Here is a 25,130-nt window from a genome sequence, read left to right as displayed (position 1 = left end):
TCTATATATCTATATATCTATATATATATATAGATATATCTCCCAAACACAAGTGAAAAATGCTGAAGTCAGTTTTAAGAAAAAGATTCTTCAAAGATCCTCCTTGGTATTAATAACATATCAACCTTGATTAAAAGTAATTTGTGTTTAGGTCCTCCAGAACAAGAATAGTGAGTTCAGAATATAGAAACTAAATTAATTTCCCTGCAATATGCCTATAGCTCCTGGTCATCCAAGCTTGGAAGACAAATCATTTCAGCTGCCAGGGGGTGGGTGATGAGTGATGTTAGTTTTCCTTGTGGCCTTACCTCCTCTAATTGATTTTCATCAGATGACAACAAAGCCCTCTGTTATTGCATTTTTAAAAATGGAATTCACCTAAAGACTCATCAGATTAATCTCTGCTGATAATGCATGTCACCCCAAGAGAAAAGACTTTAATGAGTTTTTAGGTAGATTGTTGTCGTAAACTATGCTGCCCTCTTATCTGAGGATAAATTTTTTACAATAGTATCAGGCCTATAGGCTGCTTTAGGATTGAAATAAGAATTTACCTGTTCCTTAAAAGAGCTGAACACCATCTGTTTACTGTGTATTTTATATTTCAGTTATAATCACTGGTCTGAATTACACTGGATAAAATATTCTGATTTCTGCCTTCTACACTGAAACTTAAATATTTTAGATCCAGTTTTAGAAACTATCTAAATTGCAATGTGTTTTTCTTTTTTGTTACATGTTCTCAACAATCTACTGACCTGTATTTCTAAGATGATTGTTTTTAGGAGTATATAGTTAAATAGTATTTTTGAGGTTATAAAACATTTTAATATTTGAACTGGAAGCTTAACTAATATAAATTTTAAGCAGTTTCTTTCATTTTACAAAAGTTTTGTATCGTTTAAGTGGCATACAATGTCTATTAACTTCTTATAGACTAATTGTAGTGAAAAAATAGTATTTTGAGTTATGGTGAAGAAAATCCTCAACTCTAGAAATATGTAATGCTTAGATAGTAAATTTGCTTTAGAAGAGTAATTCTGTAGTATAAGATAACATTGATACATATTTTAAAAGGCTTGTAAAGTACCTTTAGCACTTTTATAGAAGGATAGTACAAAATGAAACATGATAGTATGCAGAGAAAAATTAATCCCTAAAGGCCCAGGATGTTAACATCTTGATTCATGAAGAACTCTATGGAAGTTAAGGAATAGTTGTCTTTAGACTTCTAGAATGATGTTTCTTTGTGCATTCATTTTGCTACAAGAGTATGTTCCCATGACAGAAAGCCAGATAATGAATTGCTTATTTGGTGTTTATTTGCTTAGATTCTTTTACCCTTGGGGTCCCATTTCAGTCCCATGTGACATGAATAATTTGCATAGCTCATGTTTGTTTGTTTGTTTGTTTTTTAAAGGTATGCTAGTATAGTAATTGCCTTTGTTGAACTAAAGGCTACCTTTTCCTTACCTTTGACTTAGTTTTTATGACATGGTCTAAACAGAGGAGCTCTTTTTTATGATCCGGTACAGATTCCAGTTGCAACAGATAGCTGAAAGCTAATGGTCTAGAGACCAAATGAATCTCTAGATTGGTGGTTTTCAAACTTGAATGTGCCTAAAAATTACCAGGTAATCTTGGCAAAAATGCAAATTTCTGTTCTTCACCCTCAGAAAGTGAAATTGGTTAATATGCTTAGGGAGAATGCAGTAATTTGCAGTTTTAAAGAAAACCCCAAGTGAATCTAGTATAGGAAGTCCTTAGATGACACTGAGAAACACTTATCTGTAAAGTAAAATTGAGGGTTTAGTAAAGGGTACTGCGTTCCATGACAAACTGGGGTTTCTAGGTCTTAATTCAGTCTAAGGCCGTATCAATATGAAACTGCCAGATATACCGACAATCAAATGTGAATTTTAAATAGCAGGCAGACTGCTTCTAAGAAAGACATGTCTTGTTTTGTAGCTTCTAAGGCATGAGTAAAGGTTGTGTAGCCCTTGAATGAGAGGAGACTTGGATTTCCACTAGTGTCATGAATGACAGTGGGCAAATCCTTTCCTCTGGACCGGATCCTTTATCTGTAAGATGAATGACATGGACTCTGCAGTAATCTCTGGACCTGTTTCTAGATTTGACATGCCTTGGTTGAGTTCTTAGATAGTTCTTTGGTAATGTTCTTAGAAAGTACTTGGCTTTTCCTTATTTAGAAATAAATTATCTTAAAATATTTTATATGCTCAAATGTAAGCCATTCTCACATAATGCATAATCTTCAGTCCCGGTGAGAAATTTTAAAAAGTTGAACAACTTGGATGTGCCTGCTTTTATGAATATAAATTAAATAGCACACAGTCTTGTGCTATTAATTATATTGTTATATTACTAGAACCCCAGTTTTCCAGTGAACATCATCTTGTCCATTTTGTTTTTTCAGAATGCAACAATTTTGGATTCTGTATATGAATCTCTTCCTGGAAAATTTATTCTAAGCTATAATTATTTATTTCTGTAACTTGACAGTTTTTAAAACTTGACCTGTAATCATAATACTACTGTCATCTACAATATTCTCACTATACTAAATTGCTTAAGTGATCTTTAAAAGTTTTAAGACTCAAGCAATACTTGAAAAGTGTAAGTTCATATTTATACCTTCAGTAATAATTACCATATTTATATTAAATTTTTCCTCTTTAAACTAGCAAGTCAAATAGTCTCTATAAATACCTAAAGCTAGCATTGACTAAAGTTGGCTCAGGTCAGTATATCTTTACCAAACACAGCTTTGCCATTCAAAATCAAATATACAAGAGAGATAACCAGTAATAGGAGATGTTTTGTTAGGACTTGAATATAAAGTGAGGGATAGTTTTTTGGGGGAAAAACCTTGACATTGTATTAGGCAAATCCAACATACATTTCTTTTTAAGAATTCAAGGCTGGCTTAAACAATTGTTATATTCTAAGTATAGTTAGGGTACTAACTAAGGAATCTGCAAAGATTTGCATTTGTCTCCTTACGGTTTTAGTTTGCCTTTCTTTTCCTAGTTTTCTATATGGAACACTTGACATCCTCTGTCCTCTTTAGGACGGTTAAGAACTACTTACACTTTGAGTCAACGTTCTGAGTTTATTCTGTGATCCCACAGACTACTCTGTCAGTCTCCACTCCCCACTGTCACGTCCCCTCGTACGATCATTTTATAAGTTCTCTGTAAGAAAAGGCAGGATCTCACTGTTGTATCTTCAGAACCAAGGCAGGTTCCTGGTAGCCGTTATACTGAATAACTTTGAGTTAAATAAATGATTAAAGATTAAAGAATGACTATAACCCTTTTTGTGCTTTTCTTTGCACTCTCCATTTAGGAAAACTGAGAGAGGTATAAGTGATCACAGCATTGAGTTTAATGTGGTGATTATACATCAAAACACTGTACAAACTTTGACAGAAGAAATAGGGCATTGAGGAGGCACATTAAATCATGGTATATGGAATATGTAACCAAATACATACCTATTTTCAGCCAGATTTTATTTTTCATTTTTGTTTGATTGGTTCTGCTTTCTTATTTGAGAGGATATAGGTATGCATCAGTGGTTCTTTTCTAAACCTTTTCACTAAATTCTAATACTGCATGCTTCCATTGACTGTTTTTAGAAAAACTGAATGTCCTAGTTGAACAGTTGTCTTTTCCTTTGCAGCTATGCTGACCAGGTAAAACTCTTGTAAATTTGATCTGGCCATTTAGTAGTATAGTATTTGATATTTCGGTAGGGTAGAGATGACCTTGGACCAGGACCAGATACATCTATAACCAATAGTTGTAATTAATTACTTCAGCTGCTGTTTCCTGTGTACTTCACCTGTCTCACTTACCAGCTTTCCTACTATGACTCTTTCTTGATGTCAGGAATATATTTTTCTGATGTCTATGCCTTTTCTTTTCTTTTCTTTTTTTCTATTTTTGAGACAGAGTCTCACTTTGTTGCCCAGGCTGGAGTGCAGTGGTGCAGTCTTGGCTCACTGCAACCTCTGCCTCCCAGGTTCAAGTGATTCTCCTGCCTCAGCCCCACTAGTAGCTGGGATTACAGGCACGTGACCACGCTTGGCTAATTTTTGTAGTTTTAGTAGAGACGGGGTTTCGCCATGTTGCCAGGCTGGTCTCGAACTCCTGACCTCAGGTGATCAGCCGGCCTCGGCCTCCCAGAGTGCTGGGATTACAGGCGTGAGCCACCACGTCTGGCTGTCTATGCCTTTTCTAGATACTTGGAAGTTAGTAATGAATTGAATGTTAGACCAAGTTTGAGGTGATTGACTGTTAATACCAATAGTCATTGCTGAAGCACTGATTTTAGCATGGCCTGCTTGCAAAATGGTAGTGGTCATATTCTAGATACTTAATGTCTGCCAACCCCCGTGCTAGTTGTTATGGGGATAAAGAAGTGAATGAAACATGGACCCTGCCCTTGTATACAAGGAGACTTCAGTAAAGAGTACAGCTCTAAAGTTAGATAGATTGGATTTGGATCCTGACTTTGTCACTAGCTGTGTGTACTTGAGCAATTGTTTAACTCTCTATGACCCAGTTTCTTTATCTAGAAACTGGGACAATTGACTACACCTACCTCATAGGGTTATTATAAGTATTAACTAAATAGATAAAAGTTGTAGAACCATTTGTTACACATTGTAAGTGCTACCTATGTTAGCTAACAATAACTATTAATATAATTGGAGACCTTGGAATCCAGTGTGGGGGAGACCTATTGTGAAGATTCTTCTGTGTTATGCTAATAAGGAATTTGGACTATAATCAGAGGTAGTTTTAAACAAGATTAAATTTGCTACTTTTAAGTTAGTAATTCTGGCAGTGATTTGGAAAAAGCACTGTGATGGAAAGTGATTCTTTTCCTCCTAAATCAGAGATTCTGTATCGTTTTTTTCCTGTCTCTACACTAGTCACAAAGTACGGAATACTTCATTAACCATCCATCCATTCACCCATCCATGCAACAAGTATTATTTGTTTTCTTTTTGCCAGGCACTGGGGATACAGCAGAGAATAAGACAGTCAGGGTCTTTGTTCTAAGGAACTTACAGTCTACTGGGGGACATTACAGAACAACTAAATTTATAGGATAATTGCACATTGAGATCTGTTCGGTATGCAGATCTGGCCCCCTCCTTATTTAAAAAGCTTCAGTGCCTTTATATAATCTCAGAATAAAGTGTAAGACCTTTTTACATGACATATGACGGGTGAGACTCTGTAATCTGGCCTCTGTCTCCTTGTCTAGGCTCATCTCTCTTCCCTACTTGCTTTTCATTTTATTGTCACATAATACTGAACTGTTCATGGGTCTCTGTACCTGCTCTTCTCTTACTTGCCTTTGTAACCCTGCAAATTCTGCCCTTCTACCTGAGATGTCTGTATCCTTATTTGCTTGCTTAACTGTATGTTATCCTTTAAAAGCAACAAACGTGTCACTTCTTCCAAAGAGCGTTCCCTGATACTCCACCCCTCCACCATAAGATGAGTTAGGTACCTCTTCTAGTACTGTGTAATTCCCTATCCTTATCTTTTATCACTGGACTTTGCTATTGTCTTAAAATTGTCTCTGCCTGAATCTTCAAAAATTGTCTCTGTCTGAATCTTGTCCTTTAGGGCAAAACATTTTTATTCTTACCTCTTAGAACAGTGCTTGGCACATGGTTGTTATGCTACGCATTTATGTTGAACAAATGAACTACCAATTTGCTAGCAGGTCATTACCGTATTAGACATTATAAGAGTCTAAGGCAGTATCAGTGGAGATGGAGAGAAGAGGCTAGTTTCAGGAAGTATTTATAAAGTGGAATCAAAATGTTATAGCAGACTAGATATAAAAAGAGATTTGAGGTAGGAAAACTGCTGATTATGCCATTGCCTGACATAGGGATTCCAAGGGAGTGGGAGCAGGTGAGGAGCCATAATAAACTCAGTTTGCAGCATGCTAGTTTTAAAAAACGCTTGGCTAATAATACTATATTATTTCCTTGAGATTTGGTAAGAGCAGGTTTTAAGTTCCTCATGACACCCACAGATGGTAACGATGGGTGGCAATAGATGTGTTAATTAATTTGTGGTAATCATTACACAGTGTTATATCAAGTCATTACATTATACACATTGACTATATACAATTTTTGTTTTTCAATTAAGTATTTATTAAAAGGGAGCTTGGAGTCTATCCAGAAAGTAGTAGATAATAGACAATTACAAATATGGATACAGAGCTTAGCAGAGGTCAGAGCCTAAAACTATAGATTTGAAGTTATTTGCCTGCTAATGGTGTTTAGAACTAGGAGAGTGTTTTTCACCCAAGAAAAATGAGTGGGAAGCATTTGAAATGGTTTTATGGATGAGGTGGCATTTGAACTAATGTGTTTGAGAAAGCTCAGAAGGGCAGTGACTAGGGAAAATTATTTTGTTTTCTTCAGTGATTGAGAATCTTCTCATTTCCTTAGTACATTTTCCTTTAAATTATTCCATATGTGATTTCTGCTTTCTTTATCATAAAATTATTTGGTATATTCATTCTGAAGATCACAGAGATTGAATACTTGTTTTAGAGTTATTTTTCTCTTCTGGGCCAAATTCCAGATTTTGAGTTTTCATTTTACTATTTTCTTCCTCATCATCATTTTGCTATCTGCACACTTATATCGTTGAACCAAGAACTGAATAACTTGTGATTTGTTGATTTAGAAAGCTTAGCTGATCACAGAGATTGAATACTTGTTTTAGTGTTATTTTTCTCTTCTGGGCCAAATTCCAGATATTGAGTTTTCATCTTGCTATTTTCTTCCTCATCATCATTTTGCTATCTACACACTTATATCGTTGGACCAATAACTGAATAACTTGTGATTTGTTGATTTAGAAAGCTTAGCTCTAGAAATGTTCTGTCTGGCTTGAGTGTTTTGTATGATCAGCTTGGTCATTGTGTCCCTGTAACTGGGGACACCTATTATGTTCTTCCTCACGTTACTATTTATGAGGCTCAGCAAGGCCCTCAACTAAATCTTACGTGGTTTAATCTTTCCTGGCTTCCTCAGGTTTATGTGGGTGGGGTATTTTCATGACTCTGGCAGCACTGTTTTATTTTGCTGCTTTCTGTTAATTAAATGTCATCTAATTTTTTATATGAATCTTTATAATACAAAGACTAAATTTAGATCTAAAAATCAATGTTTTTTTATTCATTGTTTTCCCAATTACGCTGAATATATGACAGTAAGTTAAATGTCTGAGAAGAAAACATATCTTATCACTTGCTTAAACATGTCTTCATTTGAGCAGCTTTGCTTAAGCCTAGAGCCTTAGTACTTCAGCGTGATATTATCGGGTGAGTCATGTTATTATGATCTACCAGACTGAGAATTGGGCATATGTGACCATCACCTCAATTTCTGCAGAAACAAATATTTTATCTGTACCAATAGCCCTTGGCTTTTCTCCACCTAGCACAACATAAGAGATACAACAGTAGCAGTGGCACGCTTGACAGTGATTTTTTTCCTGGGATTTGGGAGCTTATCAGAATCTCCAGGGGTACTTTATAATTTCAAAAAGTCCCCCAGGTGTGATTCTGATTTGCTTCCTTTTCCTCCTCCTGCTCTGAGAATCACCGTTTCATTAGAAGCCTCAGCGTAAATAGGCACATGTATTAGTATCTTCTCCTGGTATGGTTGAGCTCCGTAACTCCCAAACCCCCATACTTGCCTTTTGAGTGATCTCCGTTAGTTCTTTCTAATATCATAACTTTTGAAACAAATGTCTGTCACCAAAGGTATGGCTACCACCAAAACAACCTTGTTCATGTTTAGAAGCCTACAAAGCTTGAGGGCCAGGTTTAATAATACAGTTTAAATGGGAACCCTTTGTAAAGACTTACTCCGGTCTGAGATTTATATTAACACTGACCCCCTCCCCCAGTTTTATTTTAACATTTTATAATGAACATTTTCAAACTTATACTGACATGGAAGGAATTCAAGAGAACACCTGTATATCCACCTCCTGGATTCTATAATTAACATTTTAATAAACTTGTTTAGTCACATGTCTACCCAAATATTAACCCTTCTATCCATGTATTGAGTCATCTTTTTAATGCATTTGACTGTAAATTGTAGATGTCAGTAAAATTTCCCCTAAATACTTCAGCTTGCATATTATTACCTGGAGCTCAATATTTGTTAAGTGTTTTTCTTTTGATGTAAATTTATATACAGTGAAGGGTCCAAATCTTAAGTGCTTCTTAACTGAGTTTTAACAAATGATAAATCTGTATAACCTAAGCCCCTATCAAGATATAGAAATTTAACAACCCCTTTTTTCTGCCCAGTTATTTCCTCTTGACTTTACATAGTCTCTGAATTAAAGGTAAGAAAAAGACTCGTCAGTGCTTACAGGACAAATAGAGATTGATGTTTAATGACAGATTTCTCTTCTCAATTGCCTGAAGTACTTTGTGTTTCAAATGGTATATGAGTGTTTTAAAATAGAAGACTGAGTGAATTATTTATATTTTCAGTTTTTAAAACATTATTTTGGAGAATATCAGATATAAATACTTCAGATCTATTTTGTTAAGTATTTTATAAGGCAAGAGCTCTAGTTCAATGAAATATGAGGAGGTATATATAGAAACAGAAGTGTAGAAGAGAAAGAAGGTGGAGATGAGATGGAAAAAAATCATGTAAATATTAACGTAATATAACAAATGTTATATTAAAAGGTGGTTAATTGGTTAAAATATCTATTATGTACATGTAACATCACTAGACATCATAGACTATCCTTACAACAGTGGGATGCCATTTATTAAAAAATACCAGCATATTATAATCTGCATTTAGGAAATACAAATTAAATTCCTCTCACTATTGGTCTTGAGTGTTAGTCATTTTATTTTTAATGCCTTTATTCCTGGAAAATATCACTTATATGGCTTATTTTTAGAGTGATTGAACAGATTTTAACTTATACCAGTATATTTTACAGTATGCTTTTGGAATTAATTTGCTTGCATTTTATGAGGGGCAACACATAAGTTCATTTCTAATAAAATAATTCTGTTCCCTGAAGGAGAAGCTGTGACACAAATAAATTGATATTTCCATAATCAAAAGATATAGCAAACACACAGTCATTTGCATATAGTTCCTGAAATATTGCATACTGGCTTTGTCAGTGCTGGTAAGTCCATTTCAAGGATGTTGCCCTTAGTCCATTAGTTTGGATAATGAGCCCTATAAAGTACATTTATAACTTGTGGCACTGCAAGGAGATGGATTCTAATTTTCATCCTTTTATCTAGACACATTGAAAGAAGGTCAATGGAGGGTTCTATATGATTCATTGTCCCAACACATATCAGATGACAGAGACCTGATAATGTCCGTGCATAAGTGTTTTCCTTATTTGGAAACAGCACTTCAAAGAAATCTTTCTATGATCATCCTTTGAAGTAAAGTGGAAACAGATATTAAAAGAAGCTCTATCACATTTTTCTCCTTCAAACATTATCCAACACGTGACCATATAGCTATTCTTGGACAAAAGAGAAACCAACATTTAACAGAAAAATAAAAACCCTGTAAAAGGCCTTTACAGGCTCTGAATGGTATAGCAAGGTATTTAATCAATTTTTCTCTCTTTCTTTTCTTAGAGCTGTGAAGGGGGAGAAAAAAAGCCTGTTTTCTAAACAAAGGAAATGCTTTTATGTTCCTAAATATTAGGAAACTTATGGTTTACTATAATTCTTATCCTGACTTTATTCTTATTAATGGCATTCAAAATACATGTTTAAGTTGCATTCCATGTTCATTTTGTACTTTAAAAGCCCTCAAAACAGCAATAAGAATATATATTCTGTCATTTAGTGTCAGTTTTGTGTCAGAAAACGTGGAATTGTAGGCAAGTTTTAAATCTTGTCTTCACGAGAAATTCATTTTAGATTCAAAATTGGTAGCCGATTACGTTGTTTTTCTCAATTATTTAATCATTAATATGAACTTTTATGGTATGCTTATCTTCTTTATAGATGTAAAGCAATTATAGATCAGTTTGGTCAGAGAATAATCTCTGAGCATTTCCTCGTGGAGGACAGTTACTTTTCTGAGAACATGTGCTCACGTGTGCAATACAGGTAAGGCCCCCTCCACCCATTAGCAAGCGAAGGTAATTTTATTGACATTCCTGTATAATTCTGTTCTTCAGGTAACATGCAAATAAATGCCAAACCAAAGATATATTCAATATCTTACTTCACTTACAGGGTCTGGTTTTAGGGAAGCCTAGCATAATTTCAACTCCTTTGCTTCAGCTGGGGTTTGTCTGTAGGTCAGGCATTCTTCTTTCATGAGCCAAGAAAAGATTAAAGCCAAACTTGACTTGGTTTTGGGAGGTGACACTTTTATCCTGACTTAAATCTTTGAAATGTGCCTTCTGGTGGTTATATAACTATAAACGAAACTTATCCATGGAATCAGAATTACTGCTTCACTGTTTTGTGCATTACAGGCAGATCTCCAGGGCAGTGCTGATTACAGATAGATCTGTCCTAAAAACAGATTCAGATCAACAGGTAAATTCAGTCCTATATATTTTTAATAAAAGTTGTATATATGAAGATGTTTCGGTATATATATACATGGTGAACTAATCACTACACTCAAGCTAATTAACATATGTCTTTACATAGTTACCTTTTTTTTGTGGTGAGAACACTTAAGATCTACTTTCAGCAAATTTTAAATATATAATACCATATTAACTGTAGTCTTGTGCTGTACATTAGATCTCTAAAACTTATTCTTTTTGTGTAACTGAAAGTTTGTACCCTTTGACCAACGTCTCCCCATTTTGCCTAGCTCCTGGCAAGCACCGTTTTACTCTCTGCTTCTATGAATTTGAAGCTTTTTGTATTTCATGTATAAGTACAATCATACAGTATTTTCCTTTTTGTGTCTGGCTTGTTTCACTTAGCATAATGTCCTCCAGGTTCATCTATATTGTTGCAAATGGTAGGACTTTCTTCTTTTTTAAAGATTGAATAATATTCCATTGTTTACACATACACACACCCCATTTTTAAAAAACCCATTCTTCCATTGATGAACACTTAGGTTGTTTCCAAATCTTCGCTGCAATGAATAATGCTGCATTGAACATGGGAGTGGTGGATCATAGGATAATTCTATTTTTAATTTTTGTGTGGAACCTCCATACTGTTTTCCATAATGTTTGTATAGATTTGATTTGCATTCCAACCGACAGTGTAAAGGGTCTGCTTTTTTCTACATCGTCGTCAACACTTGTTATCTCTTGTCTTGTTAATAATAGGTGTGAGATGAAACCTCATTGAGTCCTGTGCTAATAACATTGTTACTAACTTAATCTACATGGTAATATGTATAAATCAGTACTGGCAAAATACAGCGTATTAAGCTATATGTAATAAAGTTTGAGTATCCCTTCTCCGAAATGCTTGGGATCAGAAGTGCTTGGATTTTAGGGTTTTTTTTGGCGGGGGGGGGCGGTTTAGAGCATTTTGGATTTTGGATTAGGGTACTCAGCTTGTCGTATTTTTTAAATGTGTTTTTAAAAAATACATGATGGCAATAATGTAATGGCATTGGTTTCTTAAGGATTTCCATCCAGTGGAACAAATAGTTGCATCTTATATAACAGATTTATTTTAGGAAAATCAGACTAAATACTAGATTTTGACGATTATTTCTGTGAAATTGAAAATACATTGTTATGGGGAGAAAAAGAGAATCCCCAGAGAATACATTTAAAAATCTGGTAGGAAAAGACAGTAGCCAACCCTATGGCAATGACTGTAAGTCCACTGTTAGGCCTGGTTTGAATGTATTTCCACACATATCCCCGGTTATGGTATTTCCTTACCACCGTTGTTCATTTCAGTACCCTCTTCTTTCTCCTTACCCCCAGTTCCATAGAGGAATGTCATTATGCCTCTGATTTTTCCTCAGTCAGACCTTTTAAATTCCAGGGTACCAGTTCTCCTTCTGACCATATTTTATAGTGATTGATAAAATCACCTTACTCAGTAGGTGTGACTGTCGGTTCTGTATGCCACTGCTAAAAGTAGGCTCCTATAGTTCTTTAAGTTGAAAGCTGCTTCTTATATAAAAGAAATATGTGAGTGGATAAAGTCAATTCATTTGTAACAATTTTTATTGCTAATAAATGAACGTTACATACAAAAAAGTCCCCCAGATATACTTGTTATATGTGTAAGTATAAATACTTTCATTAAGCCATTCAGCAAACAATGAGTGCCTTTTACCTTCCAGCCAGTGTTGCTGGGTTCTAAGGAGATAGTGGTCACTATGATAGCATCTCTGCTCTCAAATAGCTTACAGTCTGGATAATACAGATACTGATAAGTAGCAACTGTAGTTCAGTGTGACAAGTATGAGCATGGGCGTGTAGAAGAAATAGTACAGCAGCTATTATATTACTTACTCCACTGTCCTACAATTACTGGTTTATTGTCTGTATCTCCCAGTAAGCTATGAGGTTTGTGAGTGGATCAAAGAGTGCCAGGGAGGCAGAAGAGTGAAGAGAGCAAATAGAGATAACTCTTGGAGGAAGCTAAGCTATGAAGAGTGAGAGAGAGGAACTGGTCTTTGAAGAGGGATGTGGAGATGAAGAGGGTGTTTCTTTACTTTAAAAGATTAGTATATATTTCAGCTGATGGGATGAGGCCAGTAGAGAGGGAGAGGGTGAAGATACCGAAGTAAGGAGGAGGATAATTGATAGATCAAGGTCCAGGCAAAGACTGGGGAGGCTAAAATTCAGAGAACAGGCAAAAATGTTGCCCTTGGATGGGATAGGAGACACGTTGAAATCAGAGGGTGAATGCATTTGTAGATTTGGGAATTCCCATCTTATGGGTTACATTTATTCTTTAAATTATAAACAAGGTGAGGTCATCTTTTGAGAATGGGGGTGTGCAAATGTGGATGGGTAGAAGCTCAAGGAAAGATGTAAAATAATCACCATAAGGAGTTGGAGAGTGTACTGTCTCATGGTCAAATTGCTGGGCAATATTAATGGCCCAGTTGAGTCTGAAGGTCATGAATCTATAGTGGCATTAATCTGCTCCTATCCTTCCAGCTCTTTCATTCTCTTACCCCCACCCAGTCTGTTAAGACGTACAATTCTTCATTCCCTGTTTCTTTTCAGTTTATCATCTCTCTTCTGCCCTTTTCCTTTTCCCTGTGTTAGACCCCATAGTAAATCTTCTGAATTGCTCTTTCTCTGACACTCTCAGTACCCATGTTGTCATGTCCTTCCACTACACCCACAGAGGAAGATCCCATCCCTGAGTCAGGCTGTAATCTTCATCTGGATCACTGATGGCTGCTTAAGAAAACCATGCAACCAGACACTAACCATGCCACAGACCCGAGGGTGCCAGCGTTATTCAGCTGGACCTTCAGCACACACCACCAGTCAGTTCTTCCACTGGCCTCAGACAACCCCTTTCCCTTTTCCCTCAGTGCCTAATCCAAGTTTTCATGATTTTACCCACCCTGCTTATCCCCTGCTCCTCTCAACCTGCTGCCCCTCCCCCACCAACCTTGCTTCACTGAAAATAGTGAGGCTGTCCACCACGCACGGTAGTCCTTGACTTCCTGCCCCACCACCACGTGTGTGCTTCAGCCCAGGAAGGAATCAGGAGGCTCCCCTCCTTGTTCAAAGCCAGCCCTTTTGACAAGTGCCCTTGACACACACACACACCACCCTTTATTGCCTGCTCTCCTGTATCTTCAGCCTCTCCCCACTGCTGCTGGCACCATTTTTTTTTAAACAGACACAGACACACACACAAGCATTTCCTATTTCATATATGCTAGTATATATATATATACTACTTTCTATTTCATATATGCTAGTATATATATACTTTCATATATGCTGGTATATATATTATATATATACTATATAATATATAGTATATATATTATATATTACATATTATATATACTATATAATATATAGTATATATATTATATATTACATATTATATATACTATATATTATACATATATACATATATTATATATATACCTCATATATGCTGGTATATATAATATATTATGTAATTAATATATATTACATAATTAATATATAATACGTATTACATATTATAATATATGTAATATGTATTTTATATATCATATGATATGTATTATATATGTTATATATAATATATAATACTTATATATTATTTATATGTTATATATTATATATTATATATACTATATATAATATGTATTTTATATATATACTAGCATATATGAAAGTATATATATGCTAGCATATATGAAATAGAAAATGTATATGTGTGTGTGTGTATATATATATATATATATATATACGTACTAGCATTTTCTGTTCTAAAAATAGAAACGAAAAGGAACCACTCCCTTGATTCTGTCCCCATCTCTAGCTATCTTCCCTCTTCTTATCAACATTTTCAAGACAGTGTCTATACTTGCTGCTACCAGTTCCTTACCTCTCATTCATTTCTGTAACACTCCAACCTGGCTTCTACCCTCATATTTCTGCCACTTTTTTTTCTTGCTAAGTTCATTAATAACTTCTCAAAAGTCAGAGCTAGGGGATATTTTTTGGTTCTTGTCTACTGGGACTTTTCTGGTACATTTGACAATGTTATTATTCCCTTTCTCTTGAAAGTCTGTACTCTTGGCTTCCATGAAACTGCTCTTGTGGTTCCCCTCATGACTCTGGCTGTTTCCTCTCTACTTCTTTAGTGGGCTCTTGTTCCTTTACCGAGTCCTTAAATATCAGGGCTCCTCAGTGTTTTTCCCTCATCCCACAGTATGTCTTGCTCTGGGCATACTCACTAGATGACTCGGTGTAGTCTCATGGTATCAATTCTGCATAAATCTTGGTGACAGACACTTCTGTATCTCCCAGGAGTGTCTGGCCCACATGCTAAGCTTCCTGCTGGATATCTGTCAAATGGAATACACTCAAAACTGAACTCACCATCTTCCCTCCGCAAACTGCTCCTCATCCAGTGTTCCCTACTTCTGGGAACAGTTCTGACATACTTTCAATGGCAACTTCTTCCTTCCCTCTCTGACATCTCATCACCTTCACGTCCTTCAATGTACTTCCTAAAAGTTGCTTTGATCTGCCTTTTCTGACTGTTCCAGTTACGGGACTCATCACCTCTGACTTGTAATTGGTCACCCTGCCTCTCATCTTGTCTACTTCAAATCTGCCTTTTACATATCCTTCAGAGTGATCAGTCTAAAGTGTGTGTACTGCTTGTCTTTCTTTGTTCCCTGTAGAGAGTTTTCTTCTTTCATCTTCTCTCCTTTTTTCTTTTTCTTTTTTTTTTTTTTTGAGTTGTGCGGTATAGATAGAATGATGAGACTTAGAGGGAAGAATAGGTGTGGGTCCAGGTAAATTTTATGGAAGTGATAGTAGAGGGTTGAGGGAGTTCTTTTTTGATGGTTTTTATCATCTCTATGAGACAGTTAACTTCTCAGAGTTCAGGTGACGGAGGTACTGTAATAGGAGGTTACTAATTGCATCTCAGTTAAAAAAAAGAAAAGGTGATAGTCGTAGAAATCAAAAGACGTCCTTACATGTTATTGTAGTCATTAAGGTACTTTTCCAATTATGGTCCTGTTTTTAGTTGTACTCATTTAACTATTGTTCAACTTTCAATGTCTTAGTGGCTTCTGTCTCTTTAATGCCAAAGTACATTGTCTGTCATGAACAAAGGGAATTAAGAGGCACATGGAGAAATAAATTTTTGAGACATTTTGAGGCCAGAAATGCATATAAAAGTAGGATAGTCATGTTTATCAAAATAATTTCTATTGTAAAATTTGTTTTAGGTGTTTCCTCTTTGGGCCATCACTGTGACATTCTCAGTCAAAACGTAGCATAGCACTTATAGGGCAAAGTGCAAATGGACTTTTCCCTTTTGACAAGTATTTTCTATGTGAGAGGATAAAATTTCCTCAGATGAATATTAGATTGAGGATTAGTATTGAAACTTTAGGATCTACAAAGAAACATTGACCTGGGTCGGGCGCAGTGGCTCACGCCTATAATCTCAATACTTTGGGAAGCCAAGGTGGCTGGATTGCTTGAGGTCATGAGTTGGAGATCAGCCTGGCCAACATGGTGAAGCCCCATCTCTATAAAAAATACAAAAAAAAAAAAAAAAATAGCCAGGTGTGGTAATGCATGCCTGTAATCCTAGCTACTTGGGAGGCTGAGGCACAAGAATCACTTCAACCCAGGAGGCGGGGGTTGCAGTGAGCCGAGATTGCACCACTGTACACCAGCCTGGGCAACAGAGTGAGACTCCGCCTCAAAAAAAAAAAAAAACATTGACCTGAAGATCATTTAAAGTTTTTAAATATAAAGCCATCTAGCATATCATTAATGCCTGGGATAGCATACTACATATAAATAAATAGTACTTAAGAATAATTTTACATTTTACTTTTGATTCTGAATTTCTAGTTTTATTAACGGAGTCTTTAAAAATTGTTTGTTTTCAAATGTTTTGATATATATTTAGTTTGACTGCTTGCTTCAATATAATTGGAATGGGTAACATCTTTAATTATTAGTGCTAACTGCTGTTTTTAGCCATTATGAGTAATCAAGATTGATTTAATATGGTCTGATTTCAAACAGCAAAATACACATATTTCAGAACTAAGAAGTCATAATTGTATCCTTTGAAAATACAGATTGAGTATCCCTTATCTGAAATGCCTGAAACCAGAAGTGTTTGGGATTTCAGATTTTTTCAGATTTTGGAGTGTACCGGTTGAATGTCCCTAATCTGAAAATCTAAAATCTAGCATGCTCCAATGAGCATTTCCTTAGAGCATCATGTCGGTGCTAAATTTTGGATTTTGGAGTATTTTGGAATTTAGATAATGGTTACTCAACCTATAGTAAGTTTATAGTAAGAAACCTATAGTAAGTAAGGATTTAATAAATATTAAAGATATTTAAAATAGTTATTATCTATGAGAATAATGAAAATGATACATAAATATGTTTCAAATTCTGTTCCAAAATTAAATCCTTACAAGCCATATGTTTTTCAGACATCAAGAGATGTTTGAAAAAGATACTCAGTTTAGAAGTTAACAGCATTTTAATGTTAGAAGAATGAAAATGAGATCTAACAGCTGTGTCTGATACTTTATTTTTGCTTTTTAGATTTCCATTTTGACAGTGCCAGCAGAGGAACCAGGAACTTTTGCTGTTCGGGTCATTGAGTTATGTTCTTCAACGATGACATGCATGAAAGGCACCTGTAAGCATAGTAGAGTGGTATTTGTATTTTGTGTTTGTTTAGGGGGTAAAGAGGGCAGTTATTACAGTTGTCAAGGTTGTATTTGTAGAGATTTCCTTACTGTTTTATTATTCACAGTTTTTGTTTATGTAAAATATGGTTATAGAGTAAGTCATTTCATACCATCCCCTTACCTATAAACATTTCAGTGGCTAAATCTTCACAAGCATAATGTTTTAGTTCTCCAGTTAAGGAATTTTATGACTTTCAATTCTAATTTTTATTTAGCTTATTGAAAACCTGGTTGCATAACATTTTTTTTTTTATTGCTAATTTTTTTTTCTTTACTTTCTTAGTCCGTTTGGGCTGCTATGAAAAAATACCTTAGACTGGGTAACTTATAATGAACAATAGAAATTTATTGCTCACAATTCTAGAGGCTGGAAAGTCCAAAATCAAGGTGCCAGCAGATTCAGTGTCTGATGAGGACCTGTTCCTCATAAGTGGCACCTTCTGTGTGTCCTCATACAGGCAAGGGGATAAAAAAGCTTCCTTGAACCCTTTTTTAAGAGCACTAATCCCATTTATGAGGGCAGAGCTCTTGTGACCTAACCATCTTCCAAAGCCCCTACCTCTTAATAACTTTTGCATTGTGGGCCTACTTGAGGTATTAAGAGGTAATACTTTTGTATTGCATATGTCAACATATGAATTGTGGGGAGACACAAACATTGAAACCATAGCACCTTGAATTCTAAATTCTAAATCCAATTACTGAACTTTTTTCATGTATAAATTTTCAATTTATTTTGTTTATTTATGAGACTAAAGTTAAGGACTACTTTACCTGCTCTTTCACTTATATGTTTCAAATTTTTTGTTTCCAGCATTAGATATCATGCATTCTACAACATATTTCTTGAGGATATTTCAGTAAATAAGAGTCAATAAGTATACATTATACATCACTGTGCCTAGACCTAAGCTCTGTACTATAAGTATTAGAAGCAGAAGGTGAGATGCCTGATTTGAAATGCTCATAATCTTACTGCTCACCTAATGGAACAAGACTATTTATTAACCAAGTACAACATATTGTGCTAGGCATTTCATGGTATGTAAAGATGAATAAGATATCCCCTGACCGTAGGAGATTCACAGTCTAGTTGAACAGATAAAACAAGCACAGAAGTAGCTGGAAGATGCAAAATATGAGAGGTACCAACAAACAGTGTACTCTAGGGATTCATAGGAGGGAGACATAATATCATTAACTAGAAAGATATTTTTTGTAAAGAAATATTTGCGTAAACGTTAAGTGTTACTCAGATTGTTATGTGAGTTCTGAGAAGCAAAAAAACTAATAATGATTTTGCGTTGTCACAAGGAAAACTTCAGTGGGGAAATGTAGAGCTACTACTTAAAAATGGGAACAGGTGGTCAGGCAGAAAAGTGGGAAGTCTGATGCCAGCAGAGAGGGTTAAGAAAACTTTTCAACATTGCTATAATCCTAAATTTCCTTTGGAAAAGTAGCTCAGAGGACCATTTCTCCTTTTATAGTGTATTAGTCCGTTTTCATGCTGTTAATAAAAACATACCCGAAATTGAGAAGGAAAAGAGGTTTAATTGGAATCACAGTTCCACATGGCTGGGGAGGTCTCAGAATCATGGCAGGAGGCAAAAGGCACTTCTTAACATGGCGGTGGCAAGAAAAAAATGAGGAAGAAGCAAAAGCGGAAACCCCTGATAAACCCATCAGATCTTGTAAGACTTACACACTATCATGAGACTAGCACAAGAAAGACCGGCCCCCATGATTCAGTTACCTCCCCCTGGGTCCCTCCCACAACACGTGGGAATTCTGGGAGATACAATTCAAGTTGAGATTTCAGTGGGGACACAGCCAAACCATATCATTCTGCCCCCGGCCCCTCCAAATCTCATGTCCTCACATTTCAAAAGCAATCATGCCTTCCCAACAGTCCCCCAAAGTCTTATTTCAGCATTAACCCAAAAGTCCACAGTCCAAAGTCTCATCTGAAACAAGGCAAGTCCCATCTGCCTGTGAGCCTGTAAAATCAAAAGCAAGTTAGTTAACTTCTAGATACAATGGGGGTCCAGGTATTGGATAAATACAGCCATTCCAAATGGGAGAAATTGGCCAAAACAAAGGGTTTACAGGCCCCATGCAAGTCCAAAATCCAGCGGGGCAGTCAAATTTTAAAGCTCCAAAATGATCTCCTTTGACTCCAGGTCTCACATCCAGGTCACACTGATACAAGAAGTGGGTTCCCATGGTCTTGGGCAGCTCCGCCCTTGTGGCTTTGCAGGGTATATCCTGCCTCCCAGCTGCTTTCACAGGCTGGTGTTGAGTGTCTGCAGCTTTTCCTGGCGCAACCTGTTGGTGGATCTGTCATCATTCTGGGGTCTGGAGGACGGTGACCCTCTTTTCACAGCTCCACTAGGCAGTGCCAGAATAGGGACTCTGTATGGGGCCTCCAATCCCACATTTCCCTTCCACAGTGCCCTAGCAGAGGTTCTCCATGGGGGCCCCACCCCTGCAGCAGTCTTTTGCCTGGGCATCCAGGCATTTCCATACTTCTTCTGAAATCTAGGTAGAGGTTCCCAAACCCCAGTTCTTCTATGCACCCACAGGGTCAACACCACGTGGAAGCTGCCAAGGCTTGGGGCTTGCATCTCTGAAGCCACAGCCTGAGCTCTATGTTGGGCCCTTTGAGCCACTGCTGGAGTGGCTGGGACACAGGGCACCAAGTTCCTAGGCTGCACACAACATGGGGGGACTGGCCCATGAAACCACTTTTTCCTCCTGGGCCTCTAGGCTTATGATGAGAGAGGCTGCAGTGAAGGTCTCTGACGTGGCCTGGAGACATTTTCCTCATGGTCTTGGGGATTAACATTAGGTTCCTTGCTACTTATGCAAATTTCTGCAACAGGCTTGAATTTCTCCTCAAAAAATGTGTTTTCTTTTCTACTGCATCGTCAAGCTGCAAATTTTCTGAAGTTTTATGCTCTGTTTCCCTTTTAAAATGGAATGCTTTTAACAGCACCCAAGTCACCTTTTGAATGCTTTGCTGCTTAGAAATTTCTTCCACCAGATACCTTAAATAATCTCTCTCAAGTTCAAAGTTCTACAAATCTCTAGGACAGGGCCAAAGTGCTGCCAGTCTCTTTGCTAAAACATAATAAGAGTCACCTTTACTCCAGTTCCCAACAAGTTCCTCAGCTCCGTCTGAGACCACCTCAGCCTGGACCTTATTGTTCGTATCACTATCAGCATTTTTGTCAATGCCATTCAACAGGTCTCTAGGAGGTTCCAAACTTTCCCACATTTTCCTGTCTTCTTCTGAGCCCTCCAAATTGTTCCAACCCTCTGCCTGTTAACCAGTTCCAAAGTCGCTCTCACATTTTTGGGTATCTTTTCAACAATGCCCCACTCTACGGGGACTGATTTACTGTATTGGTCTGTTTTCATGCTGCTGATAAAGACATACCCGAAACTGGAAAGAAAAAGAGGTTTAATTGGACTTACAGTTCCATAGGCTGAGGATGCTTCAGAATCATGGCAGGAGGCAAAAGGCACTTCTTACGTGGCAGCAGCAAGAGAAAAATGAGGAAGAAGCAAAAGCAGAAACCCCTAATAAACCCATCAGATCTCTTGAGACTTATTCACTATCATGAGAATAGCATGGGAAAGACCAGCCCCCGTGATTCAATTACCTCCCACTGGGTCCTTCCCACAACACGTGGGAATTCTGGGGGATACAATTCAAGTTGAGATTTGGCTGTGGACACAGCCAAACCATATCATATAGTGATTTGTACTACAGGAAAATCTTGACCATGACAGTTGTTGTTATTTTCTATTATCACTTTAACTATTTTTCGTGTCTTTTTATCTGTGTTAGCTTCTTAGATATAAAATAAAACTGCACCTATTATGGTTTTTGTAATTTGTATTTATTTTATGTTTATGAATATTCTTTTTCAAATTTCCATTTTTAGTTTAGATTCACGGACTATATGCGCAGGTTCGTTACAAGGGTATGTTGCATGATGCTGAGGTTTGGTCTTCTATTTATCCTGTCACTCAGATAGTGAACATAGTACCCCATAGGAAGTTTTTCAGCCATTTCCTCCCTCCCTCCCTCCTTTTAGAGTCTCCAGTGTCGATTGTTCCCATCTTTATGTCCTTGTGTATGCCAGATTTAGCTCCCACTTGTAAGTGAGTTCATGTAATATTTGGATTTCTATTTCTGTGTTAATTCACTTAGGATAATGGCCTCCAGCTGCATCCATGTTGCTGCAAATGACATGATTTTCTTTGATTTTATGGCTGCATAGTATCCCATGCTGTATATGTACCGCATTTTTTTAATCCAGTCCACTGTTGATTGGCACCTAGGTTCCATGTCTTTGCTATCATGAATAGTGCTGTGATGAACATGGGAGTGCATTTTGTTTTCTTTGTACAATGATTTCTTTTCTTTTGGATATATACTCAGTAATGGGATTGCTTGGTTGAATGGTAGCTCTGTTCTAAGTTTTTAAAGAAATCTCCAAACTGCTTTCCACAGTGGCTGAACTAATTCACATTCCTGCCAACAGTGTAGAAGCATTCCCTTTTCTCTGCAGCCTGGACAGCATCTGTTATTTTTTGAATTTTTAATAATAGCCATTCTGACTGGGGTGAGATGGTGTCTCTTTGTGGTTTGATTTGCATTTTTCTGATTAGTGATGTTGAGCATTTTTTCATATGTTTGTTGGCTACTTATGTATCTTCTTTTGAGAAGCATCTGTTCAAATCTTTGCCTGCTTTTTAATGGGATGGTTTTATTCTTGTTGATTTAAGTTTTTTATAGATTTTGGATATTAGTTGTTTTTTAGATGCATAGTTTGTGAATATTCTCTCCCATTCTATAGTTTGTTTGTTCACTCTGTTGATAGTTTCTTTTGCTGTGTACATGCTCTTTAGTTTAATGAGGTCCCATTTGTCAATTTTTGTTTTTGTTGCAATTGCTTTTGAGGACTTGGTCATAAATTGTAAATAGTCTTCATAAATTGTTTTGTAAATTATTTTTCCATTTGTCATATTTTAATATCCCCAGTCTAATAATTCATGTTCACTGTTGACAATTTGGAAGATATAAAAAAGAAAAGTTACTATAATCCCTCTACCAAATAATGATAAATACCCTTGGTGTATGATTCTTTGTCCTTTTTTCTTTGTATGGGCATGCACATGTATTTTCATAAAATGCAATATTGTTTTATATACTGTTTTCTAATATGTTTTTTAATAAATGTAGTACAAAAATGTTTTTGCATGTCTGTGATAGCATTTTCAGTGATTTTGGTTATGCCATTTAAACTGAAGTGAGACCTGTTTTTTCAGTAATGCTTGGAAGGAGTAGAGCAATTATTGTCTCAAAGTTTTCTATCTTGCTAAGATACGGTCTTTTGCTAGAGAGTGTAGGTTTTTGTTGGGGCTTTTAAAATCTGAGTCCATTGGTGTTTCCAGTTGTCAGTTTCTATGGCTCTTACTTGGAGATATATGATACAAAAAGAAAACCTAGGGGACTCTGCCATTTTGCTCTTTTGGTCCCAAGTTCTCTAGCCAGTCTGCTTTCTTCGTTCCAGCTTTCAGAGTGTTGCTATGTTGGTTTTATATATTATGTCTAAGATTTTTAGCTGTACTCAGGAAAAACCGGGATAACCTCCTTTATTCTTTCCGGATGTGAAAGTCTCAAAGTGCCCCCAAAGTTATACCAACTTACACATCCAATGGCAGTTTATAAACAAGCATGTCTGTTTTCTTCAAAGCCTCAAGAGCACTGAATATTATCTTATCAAAACTCTTTTGCCAATTTGAAAATTGAAATATTGTGTTTAAACTTGCATTTAATAACTCATAACGTTATGAGTTATGAGCTGTACCTTGGCCCCTTTTAGCCATGGCTAGAGCAGCTGGGATGCAGGGCACCACATCCTTAGGCTTCACACAGCAGGGGGGCCCTGGGCCTGGCCCATGAAGCCATTTTTTCCTCTTAGGCCTCCAGGCATGTGATGGGAGGGGCTGCTGCAAAGGTCTCTGACATGTCCTAGAGACATTTTCACCGTTGTCTTGGTGATTAACATTTGGCTCCTCATTATATATACAGATTTCTACAACCAGCTTGAATTTCTCCTCAGGAAATAGGTTTTTCTTTTTAATCTCCTTGTCAGGCTGCAAATTTTCCAAACTTTTATGCACTGTTTCCCTTTCAAAACTGGATGCCTTTAACAGCACCCAAGTCACCTCTTGAATGCTTTGCTGCTTAGAAATTTCTTCCACCAGATACCGTAAATCATCTCCCTTAAGTTCAGAGTTCCACAGATCTGTAGGACGGGCAGAATGCTGCCAGTCTCTTTGCTAAAACATAACAAGAGTCACCTTTACTCCAGTTCCCAACAAGTTCATCATCTCCGTCTGAGACCACCTCAGCCTGGATTTCATTGTCCATATCATTATCAACATTTTGGTCAAAGCCATTAAACAACTATCTGTGGAGTTCCAAACTCTCCCACATTTTCCTGTCTTCTTCTGAACCCGCCAAACTGTTCCAACCTCTCCCTGTTACCCAGTTCCAAAGTCGCTTCCACGTTTTCAGGTGTCTTTTCAGCAGCACCCCACTCTAATGGTACCAGTTTACTGTATTCATTCATTTTCATGCTGCTGATAATGACATACCAGAAACCGGGCAATTTACCAAAGAAAGAGGTTTATAATGGACTTACAGTTCTACGTGGCTGGAGAAGCCTCACAGTCATGGCAGGAATCAAGGAGGGGCAAGTCGTGTGTTACATGGATGACAGCAGGCAAAGAGAGAGAGCTTGTGCAGGGAAACTCCCTCTTATAAAACCATCAGATCTCATGAGACTTATTCACTGTCACAAGAACAGCATGGGAAAGACCTGTCACCATTATTCAGTTACCTCCCACTGGGTCCGTCCCACAACATGTGAGAATTCAAGATGAGATTTGAGTGGGGACACAGCCAAACCATATCACCGTAGTTTAATCAGTTTATCAGCACAAAACTAGACAAATGGACTGGGTTTGGGTTTTTTAGTCTTAATAGTAAGGCTTACACCAGGAAGGTTGACTGAGAAAGTTAAGTTTCAATTTATTATTTATACTATGCCTTGTTCTCAATAAAAAGAGAAGTTGATCTTCATTTAAAAATCTTGTATGCATTCTTTTTAAAATATTCATTACTGTAGTAGTGCTATAATAGAGTTAATGTGTAATATATAACAAGACTTAAGAAATACACTGAGATAGAAACTGATATTTTTATCATTCACTTGTTCTTATTAAAGCTTACATTCTTTTTTCTCCTTCTTTTTTAATGCTTTTGGCCTGTTCATAGACATTCAGGAGCAATTTGTAACTTGGACATTAAAGGACTTTAATGGTATATTTTCCTGCTGCCGCCCTAATTGAGAGTCATTGACGTCACAAATAGTTGCAAGTTGTTCTGTTCTCAGTCTGTCTTCTGAAACAACTAGCCTTATAATCTCATAGAAGGCTTTAAACCACCTTTTACTTTTCTATTGTTTTCTTTCTGTTTCAAGTCAGAAAAAAGAAAAAGAAGCAAATATACCCTGTGTTTATTTTATGTATCCAAACCTGTTTGTAACTCATTTATTTTTCTCTTTTTAAGCTCCCCAATTAT

The 25,130-nt window shown here is 36.6% G+C and overlaps 1 protein-coding gene across 7 annotated transcripts in view; it reads left to right on the top strand.

The window, feature by feature from the left end:
* The window catches only part of CHM (CHM Rab escort protein), a 182,370-nt gene that overhangs the window by 131,874 nt on the left and 25,366 nt on the right, over positions 1-25,130 (top strand). For all 7 annotated transcript variants that reach the window (XM_024240276.3, XM_054543979.1, XM_063720978.1 and 4 more), the window contains 3 exon segments: positions 10,096-10,200; positions 10,575-10,638; positions 17,319-17,415. In XM_024240276.3, coding sequence (XP_024096044.2) covers positions 10,096-10,200; positions 10,575-10,638; positions 17,319-17,415 — 266 coding nt within the window.

The sequence above is a fragment of the Pongo abelii genome, chromosome X (assembly GCF_028885655.2).
Source record: "Pongo abelii isolate AG06213 chromosome X, NHGRI_mPonAbe1-v2.0_pri, whole genome shotgun sequence".
NCBI lineage: Eukaryota > Metazoa > Chordata > Mammalia > Primates > Hominidae > Pongo > Pongo abelii.
The sequence above is the reverse complement of the archived record's forward strand: the minus strand, read 5'-3'. Positions and strand labels throughout refer to the sequence as shown.